Source organism: Scyliorhinus torazame, chromosome 18 (assembly GCF_047496885.1).
Source record: "Scyliorhinus torazame isolate Kashiwa2021f chromosome 18, sScyTor2.1, whole genome shotgun sequence".
NCBI classification, from domain to species: Eukaryota; Metazoa; Chordata; class Chondrichthyes; order Carcharhiniformes; family Scyliorhinidae; genus Scyliorhinus; species Scyliorhinus torazame.
This window is the reverse complement of record NC_092724.1, coordinates 125,124,226-125,140,117: the sequence shown is the minus strand read 5'-3', so window position 1 is coordinate 125,140,117 and position 15,892 is coordinate 125,124,226. Positions and strand designations below refer to the sequence as shown.

Here is a 15,892-nt window from a genome sequence, read left to right as displayed (position 1 = left end):
GTACCTGGGTGGGGGTGAGGGGTTGGGGGGGGGGGGGGGGGGGGGGGAGAAAGAGTCTCCCAGGTGACCAGGGACCCTTGCGTGGTCGGTCTCTGCACAGGATGATGGGGCACCCTGATACCACCAGGGCATTGACACTGCCAGCCTGGCACTGTGGCAGTGCCACCCAGGTGCCGCCCTGGCAATGACAGGGTGACAGGTACTGCCAGGTGGGTGGCATCCTTCGTGTTGTCAGTGATCAAGCCCAGAGGTTCCCTGCCTTTATGGAGGCGAGGTGGGGGGGGGGGGGGGGCTCAAGGACCCCAAAACAGAAGCAGAATTCTGTTTAATAGTGGAGTCATTTGGCCGGGAAACACCCCGCTAAACACGCACAAAACTGGACTCTTTTATTTCCATTCAATCGGGTCCATGGTATTGAAATGAAGACTGCCTGGATAATGGTTCAGTGCACTTCAATCGCGTGATACTCGATTATTGGGGACCAGTTCAGCTCAGCTGGCTTGTGATTCTAGAGCGAGGCCAGCAGCGCGGGTTCTATTCCCGTACCGGCTGAGGTTACTCACCCTTCTCACCCTTGCCCCTGGCTGAGGTGTGGTGAGCCTCAGGTTAAATCACCAGCAGTCAGCTCCCGCACTCGAAAGGGTGAGCAGCCTATGGTCATTTCTGACTATGGCAACTATATTGATCATCATTGCTCTGCATTCAGTGCAATTCAGGGCACTTTGATGAAATACAATCCAGTGAGCATATTGTATCTTCCTGGAGTACTTAACTTGAAACTGATGTTGATGTAAATGGGACAATAGTTATTGCTGGTTTGGAGATATAAATGGGAACCCAGTTTAATCTGATGGGGATTGGTACTCACCAATTCTCATTGTTGATCTGATCACCAAATCCTGGGGTATCAATTACTGTTAGTTTCATGCGGACCCCCTTTTCCTCAACGTCTGCAACAAATGGAAAAAAGGTATTGGATGAATCAGCGGAAGACTGGAGCATTATTTATTTATTTTTTTTAAAAGGGAATGTTCTGCCGCAGACAGAACTGTGAGCAGCTTATGCCATCTATTTCCTTCGGCCATCGCTCATGTACAACAGATTCCTAAACAAATATCAGATCAGTTATTGTCCCACCAACTGAGTCAGCAGGAAAAATGACACACACAGCAATTGTAAAACTGATGCAAAAGGTTTAAAGGCAACCTCACTTCGAAAGGTCCAATTCAAATAATTACAAAATCACCGTAATACACCCCAGGTAATCAGGCATTACAAATTCGTGATCCTCAGGAATTTTGCACGAATTATGACGGACTTGATCACCCTCACTGGACAACAAAATGGAAATAAAATTAAAGCAAAATACAGCGGATGCTGGGAATCTGAAATGAAAACGGAAAATGCTGGTTAAACTCAGCAGGTCTGGCAGAATCTGGGGAGAGAAACAGAGTTAACGGGCGTGATCTACCGGCCGCGTTACACTCAAGCGAGAGGGCAATGCAGTCGGTAGATCGCGGAACAGGCTTCCCGCGGGCTTCCCAGCAGCCTTTATGCCTCATGGGATTTACCCAAGTCCCACGAGGCGTCAGAATCAGAACCCTGTCCAAAAGGGATGTGACCAAACAGCGCATGTCGGAGTCGGTTTGAAACCTACTTAGGTGAGCTTCCCCGGGATCTACCAGCCTCCCAGCGTGGCTGCAGCCAGGCACCATTCAGTACTGGTGCACACAAATGTGGACCCAGGCAGAACGACACCCGGGAATCTCCCGGGCCATCGGAGACCCCTGGGTGGTCAGGGATAGTGCAGGGTGGCTCCCTGGTTCCCCCTGGAATGTAGGCATCTTGGCACTGCCACTCTGTAATTGCCAAGGTGCCGGGTAGCACTGCCAAGCTGGCAGGAGCACTGCCAGGGTGCCAGTGCAAGGGTTGCCCGGGTGCCAGGATGGAAGGAGTGTGGATGGGGCGTTTGATGGGTGGGGGAGGGGTGTGTGCAGGACAGGTACGTCTGGGCCTCGGGGTGTTTGGGGTGGGGGTCCTGAAGAGTGGAGGCTCCAAGGGACCCCTTAGCGGGGTGTCCTCATTTGAGGGGTGTGGGGTAATGCCTTTCTGTGTGGGAGGTGACATTGCCCAAGGGTGGGTGTAGGGGACCCACAAGCTCTGGAGATTGGGACACCCTTTCAAAATGACGGTCCAATCTCGGAGTTCAGCTCTCCAGTGATGAGGCTAAACCGGTGAGAAACTCACCAGGGCCCCAAAAGGTGAGCGCGGGATTTACCGTCAGTTCATGCCGGTGGGAAATTCCAGTCCCATGCCGGCGCATGGGTTTCCCGGCGGCAAGGGATGCTGGCACCGGGAAGTCCCATTGGCAACGGCAGGGTTGGTAGATCCCGCTGGCCGGCTACCTCCGCTGATGAAAACCACGAGGCGGGGTCGTCTGTGTAATCTGCCCAAAGTGTCATTTGATGATGGGGAACTCGCTGGCAGAGCTGCCCGCCACAAAATGAACGTAGAAATGTTTCCGTTAAATTCCGCCCTATGTTTCAGAACGGGTCTGCAGAAGGATCATTTGTATCCGAAACAGTAACTTTTTTGTTTCTCTCCACAGAAAATAAAGTGGCGCCGATCAGGTAATTCTGATGTGCACCAGTCTGTGCACAGAGATGCTTCAGAAGTGATTACAAACACAGGACTGGCAACTTTGTGCCTCGATTTGGGAATTCTGTTTCTTCTTTTCATTTATCGTATTGCAAATTGTCTCGAACTCGAGTGCTCTTTGCTCTTTTCCATGCTCCAGGTACCTCAGGTATACATCTGATGCAAGGCAGGATAAATTAATGCAATGATCTCAGTCAAATTCACCATACAATAGAAATACGTAACCAGAGGGTCAGTTTTATATCAGCATTCTGTGATGTGAATTGCTTTATCAGTAATGCATTCTGCAAAGTTTATATGGGTTCATCAATCCATGCATTTAAAGACGTATTTGTGTGTTTGAAGAGATTGGTGGTGGTGGTGGTGGTGGTGGCGGGGGTGGGGGGGGGGGGGGGGGGGAGGAGGAGAAGAGAGGGGAGAGATTGGTGCAAGTTCTCAGTGCCCCAAGGGAATCTTAGCTGTGTCATTATTCGCATATGTTTTTCTAAAACTCTTTTGCACAAGTTCTCTAATTTCAGCAGCGGTCTTATGCAATAGTCGCTCTCCCAGTCTTGGGAATTACATTTCTCTCCCCGCCCTTTCTGACCTTATTGTGCTCTTCTGACCAATTGCCAGAAGAGACAGTACATAGAGCGCCAGTGTAATGTCAGTCATCAAAAACCTTCATTCGACAAAGAACTGTGAGAGGATAATTGGATGAATAAATGTACAAATCAGTTTCCTGGACTCACCATGGCTGATCGATTTCATTTCAACCGTTTGGGGAATTCGTTCCTCACTTCCTTCAACAGATTTACGGCTAACTTTGGATTTGAACAGGGTGTTTATTAGTGTGGATTTCCCCAAACCACTCCGACCTGTAGGTGAAAGAAATGCGTTACTCTACAAGCCATAATTTCACAAACCTACAAAGGAAAGTAGCATCTCTCATGAATTTACGACGCAGGTTATCCGCTTTGGCTTTCAGCTCAAAATTAAATGAGTCAAATTGATGAACATAGTATTGTTTTAAACAACCAAATGTGCCTCTCAGAAGCGCACAAATAATTCAACTGCAAACAAGATGATAAAGCTCAATCACATTTAATAATACATTAAATTGCTTTAACTGGCAAACTGGCCAGAACAAGTACATAATGGTAGGATCCCAGTTGATGGTATAACTGGATGGGAAGATTCCAGAATGGAACCCTGGCTCAAAAGACTAACTTCTTTCAATATAAACTGTGGAGGAACAGAGACACAGGACCACTAATTAGTTTTAACAACAAGGAAAAACATTCACGAAGCATTAAAAAAACTGGACGATTATACAATCAGTCTTTACTCCCTCCCCCCAACACCTGTTTAACAATTACATACAGGTTTTAGGATTACCACGGATTAGAAAATACATCCAAAGCTACAATGGTCTCATTCACACAAAGTCCTTTTTGAAGCACACAAGATGACTGTGGGCAAATACACCCTCTATTCTGAACCCCAAGTGAATGTTTGTGGGTGTCTCCTCACAATCCCCCTCGATGATTGCCATGTGAGAGTTTCCAAACTCCACTCGCAAAAACATGTTTTAAAATTTTCTCTCATAAGTATGCTTTCCTATTGCGGTTTGCATTCTGAAATCGAGGCCAGGTTTTCCAAATGACACTTTTAAACAAAGCTTCCACCCCACTTTTAACAGCGAATCCAGTCAAGGATTTTACACCAACCCCTTTCGGATTTATTTGTCTTGACTGCTGTGCAAACTGCTCACAATTGCTTTAATTCTAGATATTAAAACAGCATCGGACATTTGTTTTACCTTTAAAGACTGCTGTCCCGCTTTAAATCTGGTAACTGCAAATTTCTTTTTAACTCAGAACACTATGGGCGCCATTCTCCCAAAAGGGAACAAAGTCCCATATCGAGAGCGTTTACCCGCGTGTTTCCCACGATATTATTCAACCCGACTCGCGCTGTATAAAGGACCACAGCAGGAAATACCCGGCTGAGGCTGCACACAGCCCCGTTTTGTACAGTGGGGAGTTCTGGCAAGCGGCAGTGTACCGAGAGATCGGGATGTCATTTTTAAATAGCTTCCCAATTTCGAGGCCCCCAAAATAATCCCCAACCTCCGCCCCAAGCCCGAACACATTATGGAAGGGTCCCTGCCTGCTCCTGCACACACCCCAACATCCACACAGGGCACCCGGGCCGATCGCACATGCGCAAAAAATGCCAGCTTGGTTTCTTGGCAGTGCCAACCTGGCACCAGACTGGCACTGCCAAGGTGGCACTGCCAAGATGGCCAGGGCACCACCCTGTCCAAAGGGCATTCAACTGGGAGCCTCCGATCCCCTGGGCGACCCGCATGAGTGCCGTTCGGTCTGCTCCCCGTTTATGAGGACCTGTGCTGAACAGCGCTCACCCGAGGTGAAGGGGATGAACCCCAAAGCCTCTGGTACCTTGGGAATCTAAACATTAGAGTGAGGCTAGTTGTCTCGCTTTCCTCTGCAGATTTGTAAAAAAATGATCCTACCCGTAATGGGTGGGATTTACAGTGCAGTATCTTGAGAGATCGCGTTGGATCACGCAAGGCATTGCGAGCCAGGTAGATCCCTGGAGTGGGGTCTCCCAGCTTTTTCGGCTTCGCAGCGCTGCGGCGAGCTGCTTTTCCGGTGCAGCATGGCTGTTGAATCGTGCCCCATGTTTACCTCTTCCTTGAATTCTTCGGAACAATACCTTGATCCCGGTTCACCTAACTCCAGACTCCTTGGACACTACTCTACATTTCTCTAGTTTCCTTAACTAGCTGGACTTTAGATCTCTGGCATCTGTTTTCGTAACCATTACTCCATAGTATGGCTTTTCTTCTAACAAGGTTCTCCTTCTAAACCAACTGCTTCTAGCAGAGCTGCCTTCTTCCTCACTATCTCCAAATTCAATCAAATTAGCGAAGTTAAAACATTAAAGTTTCTTTACAAGGCCCCAGTTGACAACATGCTGGCTTATGCCTTTTATTTATGCTTCATGCCGTAGCTCTCTCTGAGCACAATAGAAACACAGATGGAACTTAACTGACCCCCACACATACAAAGACCTTTGACCAGCATGAGTCTAACTATAGGGTTTTATTCTTCGAGGCACATAAACATTCAATTAAATCCACTTAAAATTATACCTTATTTCTAATGGTTACCAATACAAAAGAAATCTCTTAAAATCACCTTCCTTTCCCTTTCAATAAAACCATGATTATTGAGAGTAAAAGGGCCAAAGCATCAATTTCATTTTATCCACTGACAATGTTAATTCATAACGAGTGGTATAACCTTTCTCACTTAGTCTCCTGAGAAAAACTTTTTTATTTTCTGTACCCCCTGATCTTCAAATATTCGAGAAAACCAGTCCATTCACACATTCCACTTGTCTTGGTTACTTTCCACAAATAATGCATTGCGTGCCTTAGCTCAGGTGAAGTACTATTGTCTCAGAGTTGAAGGACAAAGGTTGGTGGAATTGCGGATAGCGATGAGGACTGTCGGAGGATACAGCAGGATTTAGATTGTCTGGAGACTTGGGCGGAGAGATGGCAGATGCAGTTTAATCCGGACAAATGTGAGGTAATGCATTTTGGAAGGTCTAATGCAGGTAGGGAATATACAGTGAATGGTAGAACCCTCAAGAGTATTGAAAGTCAAAGAGATCTAGGAGTACAGGTCCACAGGTCATTGAAAGGGGCAACACAGGTGGAGAAGGTAGTCAAGAAGGCATACAGCATGCTTGCCTTCATTGGCCGGGGCATTGAGTATAAGAATTGGCAAGTCATGTTGCAGCTGTATAGAACCTTAGTTAGGCCACACTTGGAGTATAGTGTTCAATTCTGGTCGCCATACTACCAGAAGGATGTGGAGGCTTTAGAGAGGGTGCAGAAGAGATTTACCAGAATGTTGCCTGGTATGGAGGGCATTAGCTATGAGGAGCGATTGAATAAACTTGGTTTGTTCTCACTGGAACGAAGGAGGTTGAGGGGAGACCTGATAGAGGTATACAAAATTATGAGGGGCATAGACAGAGTGGATAGTCAGAGGCTTTTCCCCAGGGTAGAGGGGTCAATTACTAGGGGGCATAGGTTTAAGGTGAGAGGGGCAAGGTTTAGAGTAGATGTACGTGGCAAGTTTTTTACGCAGAGGGTAGTGGGTGCCTGGAACTCGCTACCGGAGGAGGTAGTGGAAGCAGGGACGATAGGGACATTTAAGGGGCATCTTGACAAATATATGAATAGGATGGGAATAGAAGGATACGTACCCAGGAAGTGTAGAAGATTGTAGTTTAGTCGGGCAGCATGGTCGGCACGGGCTTGGAGGGCCGAAGGGCCTGTTCCTGTGCTGTACATTTCTTTGTTCTTTGTTCAAGTCCCATCACGCAGACATGAGCATTTAAAAATATATATTCTTTCCCAGCATGTGGCCATCACTGGCTAGACTAGTATTGATTGCCCAACCCTAACTTCACTTGAGAAGATGTTGGTGAGCCAACGTCTTGAACCGCTGTAGCCCATAAGGTGTAGGTACACCCACAGTGCTGTTGGGGAGTTCAGAATATTGACCGAGCGATAGTGAAGGAATGGTAATATAGTTCCAAGTCAGGATTGCATATGACTTGGAGGGGAATGTCAGGTGGTCGTGTTCCCATGCGTCTGCTGCCCTTGTCCTTCTTGGTCGCGGGTTTGGAAGGGGCAGCTGAATGAACCTTTGCTACAGTGCATCATGTAGATGGTACACACGACCCCCTGCAACCACTGTGCTTCAGCCGTGGAGGCCATGAATGTTGAAGTGGAGGATGTGGTGCCAATCAAGGGGGGTAGGGCTTGGTCTTGGATGGTATGAACCTCCTTGAGTGTTGTTGGAGCTGCACTCATCCAGGCAAGTGGGGAATATTCCACTACTCTCCTGACTTGTGCATTGTAGATGGTGGACAGTCAGTAGGTGAATTACTTGCCGCAGGATTCCTAACCCCTGACCTCGTCTTGTAGTCGCTGTATTTATATGGCCAGTTCAGTTACGTTTCTGGTCAATGCTAACCCCTAGGATGTTGACACTACGGGATTCGGTGATAGTAATGCTACTGACTGTCAAAGTGCAATAGTTAGATTCTCTCTCATTGGCGATCATTGCCTGGCATTTGTGTGGTGTGATAACTTTCCACTCATCAGCCCACCGAATATTTTGCTGCAGAATTGAGGTAAATACTGCATTATCAGAGATGCCAATTTTCAAATGTGATATTAAACTGAGGCCCCGTTTCTCCTCTTAGATGAATGTAGGAGATCCTTGGCTTTATTCAAATAGCAGAGAGTTCACTTAGCATTTATCTGACATTTATCCTTATAATATCACTAAAAAACAAATTAATCTGTCTATCCAGTTCATTGCTCCTGATGGAACATCAACATGCAGGCTGGCTATCACACCTCTTACATGTCAGCAATAACTACATTTCAAAGAAATGTACTTCATTGGTCTTGAAGCGTTTTCATAAGTCCTGAGGCGATGAAAGGCTCTTTATAAATACTGGCTCTCTTTCTTTCATGCCTTGCAATAGCATGAAATGTTTAATTATTTTGCATACGTGGTTGTCTTCCAAAATTCTATTGATTCTGAAACGGTTCTTGCAGATTGGAAGGTAGCAAATGTTACCCCACTATTTAAGGAAAGAGGGAGAGAGAAAACAGACCTGTTAGCCTGACATCAGTGATAGAAAAATGATCAGAATCTATAATAAAGGATGTCTTAACTGGACACTCAGCAAATAATGGTAGGATTGGGCAAAGTACATGGCTGATGGAAAAATGTGGTTATTTACTTTGGTAGGAAAAATCAGAAATGCAGACTATTTCTTAAATGCAGGAAGTGACGTTATCCAAATGGACCTGGGTGTCCATACTCACAATTCACTGAAAGCTAACATGTAGGTAGGAAAGCAAATAGTATGTCGGCCTTTAGTCATGCTGCAGTTGTATAGAACTTGGCGAGACTTCATCTGGTGTATTCCGTATAATTTTGGTCTTCTTACCCATGGAAGGATATACTTGCCATAGAGGGAGTGCAACAAAGGTCCACCAGACCGATCCTTGGGATGGCAAGGTTATCCTATGAGGAGACTGGGCTTGTGTCATTATCATAGATTATCATAGAATTTACAGTGCAGAAGGAGGCCATTCGGCCCATCGAGTCAGCACCAGCTCTTAGAATGAGCACCCTACCCAAGGTCAACACTGCCACCCCATTCCCATAACCCAGTAACCCCACCGAACACTAAGGGTAATTCTGGACACTAAGGGCAATTTATCATGGCCAATCCACCTAACCTGCACATCTTTAGACTGTGGGAGGAAACCGGAGCACCTGGAGGAAACCCACGCACACACGGGGAGGATGTGCAGACTCCGCACAGACAGTGACCCAAGCTGGAATCGAACCAGGGACCCTGGAGCTGTGAAGCAATTGTGCTATCCACAAGGCTACCGTGCTGCCCGTCATCTAGCCTTTAGAAGAATGAGAGGTGATTTCATTGAAGTGTAGCGATTTCTTACAGGGCTCAACAGGGTAGAGACAGGAAGGATATTTCCCCAGACTGGAGATTCTAGAACCAAGCAGAGGGAATGAGAGGTAGGCCATTTAGGAATGAGATGAGGAAGAATTTCCTCACTCAGAGGGTGGTAAAGTTTGGGAATTCTCTACTACAGAGGGCTGTGGAGTCACAGCCATTTTGTTCAAGACAGAGATTAATAGATTTCTAGACATTGACGACGTCAAGGAATATGGGACAGTGTGGGGAAAAAAGTGTTAAGGTAGATGATCAGCCATGATCTACTTGCACGGTGAAGCAGGATCAAGGGACCAAATGGCCTGCTCTTGCTCTGATTTTCATGTTCCTATTTTTGCGTGGACTTATCCCTGATCTTTTAATTCCATCCCCAACTCTTCTCTGCCCTCTCCCCCCAACACCAACACCACGCACAAGGAGGCAGGAAACATTTTTATCTTGATTTTACTATCTTTGTCACAGTATATAAGGCATTAAAAAACAGGTTCGCTCATTGAAATGGAATCCTGGTTTAACTTTGATTTGCTCTAGATTTCATTGGTTGATCTGTGTCTGATGGCCAAGGGAAAAGATAAGCCTTTAAAACACCCAATGGTACTTGCTAAAATATTTACTTCATTGGCATTTCTCACTACCATTCCCTCTTCCTCCCACCCCACCAGTTCAGTTTAACCACTATTGTAAAAATACAGGTTGCATTGCTACTGCATTTTCTTGTTCCTTTTCCTATTTAATAAGTATGTTTGGCAATTACCAAAGCCAAAGGTGACCTTTCATGGAGAGGGAAAAATAAGAAGTTGTGTAACCAGCAGCTAAAGGGTCAATCTCTGGTCACATGAGGAATCTACCTAAAAATCACCAAAGGGGCCTAAGAAAACCTGGCCATAAGAGAAACTTGGAATTCAAAAAGAAAATCATGAAATAAAAGCACTAAAGAAAGCTAAAAATGTATCAGGCATCAACAGTGCTTTAGTTACTCAGTGGAGGCAAAACGTTTGTTTTCCTCAGGATTCACTGGAGAAAGGAGCAGTGCTCTGAAAGCTAGTGATTTGAAACAAACCTGCTGGACTTTAACCTGGTGTTGTAAGACTTCTTACTGTGCTCACCCCAGTCCAACGTCGGCATCTCCACATCTTTGTTTTCCTCATCAAGGAACAGTCATGCTTGAGGTTCAATCATACTGGAGTCCCCAATTGCCATGGCCACTCTCTTAAGTTATTGCATCTATTTACAACGTGCCATTTTACAAAACCTACATCACATTTCTTGACAACATTTTCTCCAATAAAATTAACATTGGCTCCGAATGCTTCATCAAAGTTCAAAGCACCAAATGATACAATCTCCCCTCCCTCCTGCTCCTCTCTGACTCTTATTTGGCATAAGCAAGACCGGGCAGTGCTGGAAATTAAAATCATTATTATGGCAAGTAAAGAGAAAAACAAATGCCATTTCTTTTTGTAAATGGTTCATTCCAAAATAACCATAAATTACTTCAGACATCAAACAAAATAATTAAACAATGTCCTGTGTAGAATAGAAGACACTGTGCAGCTGTGCATTGCAGATACACATATATTCATCCCATTTTTATTATTACCATTATTAAAAACAGCACAAGACTGTATTAAATTAAACCTCTGCAGCCCACAGTATTGAACCTGGAAGGAAACATTGCCCAGCAGGCAATGGGATTGACTCCTTGCTCAGTTCCACATTTGTTTTGTTTTTTTTAATTTAGACTACCCAATTCATTTTTTTCCAATTAAGGGGCAATTTAGCGTGGCCAATCCACCTAGCTTGCACATCTTTTTGGGTTGTGGGGGCGAAACCCACGCAAACACGGGGAGAATGTGCAAACTCCGCACGGACAGTGACCCAGAGCCGGGATTGAACCTGGGACCTTGGCGCCGTGAGGCCACAGTGCTAACCCACTGCGCCACCGTGCTGCCTACCAGTTCCACATTTCTGAGCACTCAATACAATATTCGTCAGGTCACCATAAAAGGCAAAGCACCGAATGCAAATATAAATAAGTTGGCTGATGAAGATTATATGAATCATTCTACCCGGACCAAGTGAACTTTGTTTAGATGCAGTATTTTGATTTCAAGCATTAATTATGTTTGGAGCTATCATCGTCGAACAGAAAACCTTTGGATCTCTTCCAAAGATCATTTCTCGAACAGTAATTGCTTTTACCCTTCAAGAACCCGAAATATTAACTCTGTGAGCACTATAATACATTCACATTGCAATGCACAATTAAAATATAACAGATAGCATCCATTAAAAATGAAAAGCAAAGGAACTTTTGATTGTGAAAGACGCACTTGTGGTGATCATCTTCAAAAATGTGTTCACTTCTCAGAATCTGCATAATAGGGAGATGCTAATTTATCAGTATATTTCTGGATGCCTTTTAAAACAGTTGTCTGACCATTTGTTACCCCCATGCAAAACCTGGAAGGTACCGCAAATCCCAAGGTAAGCCAATTACATGGCATTGGCATCGGACTCAAGCACCACAACAAGGGATCATGTAATTGTGAATAACTAGAATTCCTTCTGCTTTCCTGTTGTGCTGCCCAATTTAACTGGAACATTCCAGACCACCAGTAAGTAATCTCTTTCTCCAACAGGCACTTGTAAATGCCTTGGGTTTCTGAGCAATACAAATTGGGCACATCATATTATTTTAAGGGTAATTGTCACTTTGGAGTGGCTAATGCCTCTCGTGTTATAAGTGACTCAGCCAAGAAGCTGGTGGGGTGTAGGGAGTCGGAGGAAGACTCCAGCTAAATTCCTTTATTTATATCCAGAAGACTTTTGACCAAGTCAGTCATATGGCCCTCATGTTGAAGCTGGAAGCAAAGGAAGCAAGTAGACAATGTTGGATTGTATGCAGAAAGTGCCCTTCAATTCCACGATCCGTGGGAGTATAGAGAAGCGATTCACATGAAACATAAAATTACTGCAGTCTCACAGTCACATGGCAGTAAAAAAGAGCTGAAAACCAAAAAATAACTGGTTTGAAATGACCAACATTCTTCATGGATACTTCGAAGAATGCACTTCAAGCAACCTACGATAATAAAAGCGAATTACTGTGGATGCTGGAATCTGAAACAAAAACAGAAAATACTGGGCAATCTCAGCAGGTCTGACAGCATCTGTGGAGAGAGAAGGGAGCTAACGTTTCGAGCCTGGTGACTGTTTGTCAAAGCTTTGATAAAGCAACCTACCCTCGCTCAAACAAAAAATCCCAAGGAAAATCAATAACTTTGGTACAGGGTGAAAGTTCGCAAGTGATTAATTGGGCCTTGTCGTGCATCTGCCATGAGTCAGTTGACATCATTCCCGCCTCTGGCACAGTAGATTCTGGGGTCAAGTCCCATTCCAGGGCTTGTGTGCAAAATTCAAGGATGGCTCACCAGTGCAGTAGAGAGGGAAGGCTTCACTGTCACAGGTGTCTTCTTTTGGATGCAACATTAAACTGAGGCCCCACCTAGGGTTAATGTAAAAGAAATCCTACATTACACTATTTTGAAGAAGAGCAGGGATGTTGCCTCTGATGCCCTGGGCAATATTTGTTTCTCAAACATTGCACAAAAAATATCTGGTTATTACCATATAACGATTTATGGGAGTTTTGCATGTGTAAATTGGCTGCTGCATTTTGTATATTACAACAGTGACTACACTTCAAAACGACTTAATGGCTTTGAGATATCCAGTGGTCATGGAAAGTTCTATATAAATGCAAGACTATCTATTTTTTATCCTTTTCCAAAAAGTAACAAATCGCCTGGGACAAATAATACATATCCCATAGTTCCGAATGAGTGTAGGGGAGAGATTTGTGATGCATTGACAAATATCTTGAAGTCATTGGATACTGGGAGAGATACAAGAAGATTAAAAGCAAGCTAATATGACGTCTATATTCAAAAATAACAGAGGTCAGCATCTGCAGATTCCTTGGGCACACTTCAATTCAATGTGAAATAATGGAATTGATTATCCCGTGTACATGTGAAGATTTTCTGTTCAATGATGGCCTAATGAACAGCAGTCACCGTGGGATCAGCAGTTTCCCTTATTGGCTGTGGGCTGCTAAATATGTTTTTGCCTTACTCGGCAAATTCTATGGCTGGGGAAGGGTGGGGAGAAGGAAGGTGGGCATATTGAGGTATGAAATGTTTAGTCATGATACTCCACCCACCATTGTGTGGGACTCGCTTGGCTTGGTCTTATCCAATCTTATATTCTTGCATATCCAAAAGAATATTGAACTGCAGCCAAAATAGTGCAACATAAACCAGAAACTGATAATCAAACTTTGTAGTCTTCTCGTCTAACTAGAGTCATGCAGTTCAGGGGCGGGATTCTCCCCTACCTGGCAGGGCGTCCCGGTGGGATGGAGTGGCGGGAACTACACCGGCGTCGGGCCGCCCCAAAGGTGCGGATTTCTCCGCACCTTTAGGGGCCTTGAGGGGCTAGGCCCGCGCCGGAGTGGTTTCCGGTTCCCCCGGCTGGCATGGAAGGCCTTTGGCGCCACGACAGCGGGGCCAAAAGGACTCTGCCGGCCGGCACGAGTCCGCACATGCGCGGGAGCGTCAGCGGTTGCGGGGTGGGGGTTCTCTTCTGCGTCGGCCATGGTAAATGCTGTGGCAGAGGCGGAGGGAAAAGAGTGCCCCCACGGCACAGGCCCGCCCGCCGATCGGTGGGCCCCGATTGCGGGCCAGGCTACCGTGGGGGCACCCCCCGGGGCCAGATCGTCTGTCCCCCCCCCCCCCCAGGACCCCGGAGCCCGCGCCGCCAGGTCCCGCCGGTAAGAGAGGTGGTTTGATCCTCGCCGGCGGGACAGGCATTCCTGCAGCGGGACTTCAGCCCATCGCGGGCCGTAGAATCGCCGGGGGGGGAACCGCCGACCGGCGCGGCATAATTCCCGCCCCCGCCGAATATCCGGTGCCGGAGAATTCGGCTACCGGCGGGGACGGGATTCACGCCAGACCCGGCGATTCTCCGACCCGGCGGAGGGTTGGAGAATACCGCCCCAGATCTCTGACAAACAAGCATCGAAGGCAGTACCATCAACAGGCACTAGGCTAATTCCCACCATCTGGGATATGAGTCATGAGTAAAGATTGCACCAACTGGGAGTTTTTAAACCATGGAAAGGCGATGATCTTATAGATGTATACAAAATTGTTATTGATATGGAAAAGTTTACCCAGAATATTACTTTAAATTCAACTGTGGGCAAAGAACAAGGAGCACAAGACCAAACTTGGCAAGTGTATTTTTTGACAAATTAGTTTCTTCACATAAGCGGAGTGTTTGAAGAGTGGAATAAATTTCCAGACTGATTAACAGAGGAAAACGTCCCAAAATCCTTTCAGAAACAACTGGGTGCTACAATTGAGACACCTTAGAGATCTTTGGATGGATTAACAAAATGGCCCATTAACAACTGCCTTCATCGATCATTATCTTGTGGGAATATCAATTAAGAGTAATTTTGAGGGGCAGCACGGTAGTGCAGGTAGTCTCACGGCGCCGAGGTCCCAGGTTCGATCCCGGCTCTGGGTTACTGCCCGTGTGGAGTTTGCACATTCTCCCCGTGTTTGCGTGGATTTCGCTCCCACCACCCAAAGATGTGCAGGCTAGGTGGATTGGCCACGGTAAATTGCCCCTTAATTGGAAAAAATGAATTGGGTACTCAAAATGTTTTTTTATTTTTAAAAAGAGTAATTTTGAGAGAGCACTGGTATTCTTTTGATAGATGAGTGTGGATAGATGTGGGTGGAGAACATTTGATAGACGTGTGTGGAGAACAGCCAGAGTGAAAACGTGATCAGATCAGAGTGTAGCGTATTATTATAATTGTTAATTTAATCTAAACTTACTAACTTGTTTTCCTAGTTTAGTATTGAAGTGAAACAACTTACTAGTTTATTATATATTACTCAATAAACATTTTGTCATCATCTGGAAGATTTGACTATTTCTCATCAGAATTCAATACAACTCGGCAAGACGAAAGAGTAATATTTATATTACGATTTAGTAATATAACAGGCATCTCTGGGCTGAGCGAGCATTTATTGCCCATCCCTAATTGTCCTTAACTGAGTAACTTACAGGGTGGCACGTGGCAGAGTGGTTAGCACTTGGACTGCGGCGCTGAGGACCAGGGTTCGAATCCCGGCCCAAGGTCACTGTCCGTGTAGAGTTTGCACATTCTCCCCCTGTTTGTGTGGGTTTCGCCAACACAACCCAAAGATGTGCAGGGTAGATGGATTGGCCACGATAAATTGCCCCTTATTTGGAAAAAATGAATTGGGTACTCTAAATTTTTTTAAATTCTTTTTTTAAAAGAGTAATTTTGAGAGAGCACTGGTATTCTTTTGATAGATGGTATTGTATGGTTGATGGACTTACTGGAGGTTTGTTGTTTTCAACTCACTTGTCTTGAACAAAGAGATAACCAACCAATTATGATAGTGGGCATCCTAATACATAGCCTAATTTATTAGCAAGAGGAGACCTTGAATATACTTATTGGAAAATGCAGGGGGATCCTATTCTAGCTAATAATTCACATTTACTTGGGGGTACCTTCAGTAGTAGGAAAGAGGTA

The 15,892-nt window shown here is 45.4% G+C and overlaps 1 protein-coding gene across 6 annotated transcripts in view; it reads right to left on the bottom strand.

Moving 5' to 3' along the window:
• Nucleotides 1-15,892, bottom strand: part of LOC140395489 (septin-9-like) — a 397,275-nt gene that overhangs the window by 65,511 nt on the left and 315,872 nt on the right. For all 6 annotated transcript variants that reach the window (XM_072483289.1, XM_072483292.1, XM_072483293.1 and 3 more), the window contains 2 exons: nucleotides 3,390-3,515; nucleotides 869-950 (listed from right to left, as the gene is read on the bottom strand). In XM_072483289.1, coding sequence (XP_072339390.1) covers nucleotides 869-950; nucleotides 3,390-3,515 — 208 coding nt within the window. The remainder of the gene's footprint in view (nucleotides 1-868; nucleotides 951-3,389; nucleotides 3,516-15,892) is intronic.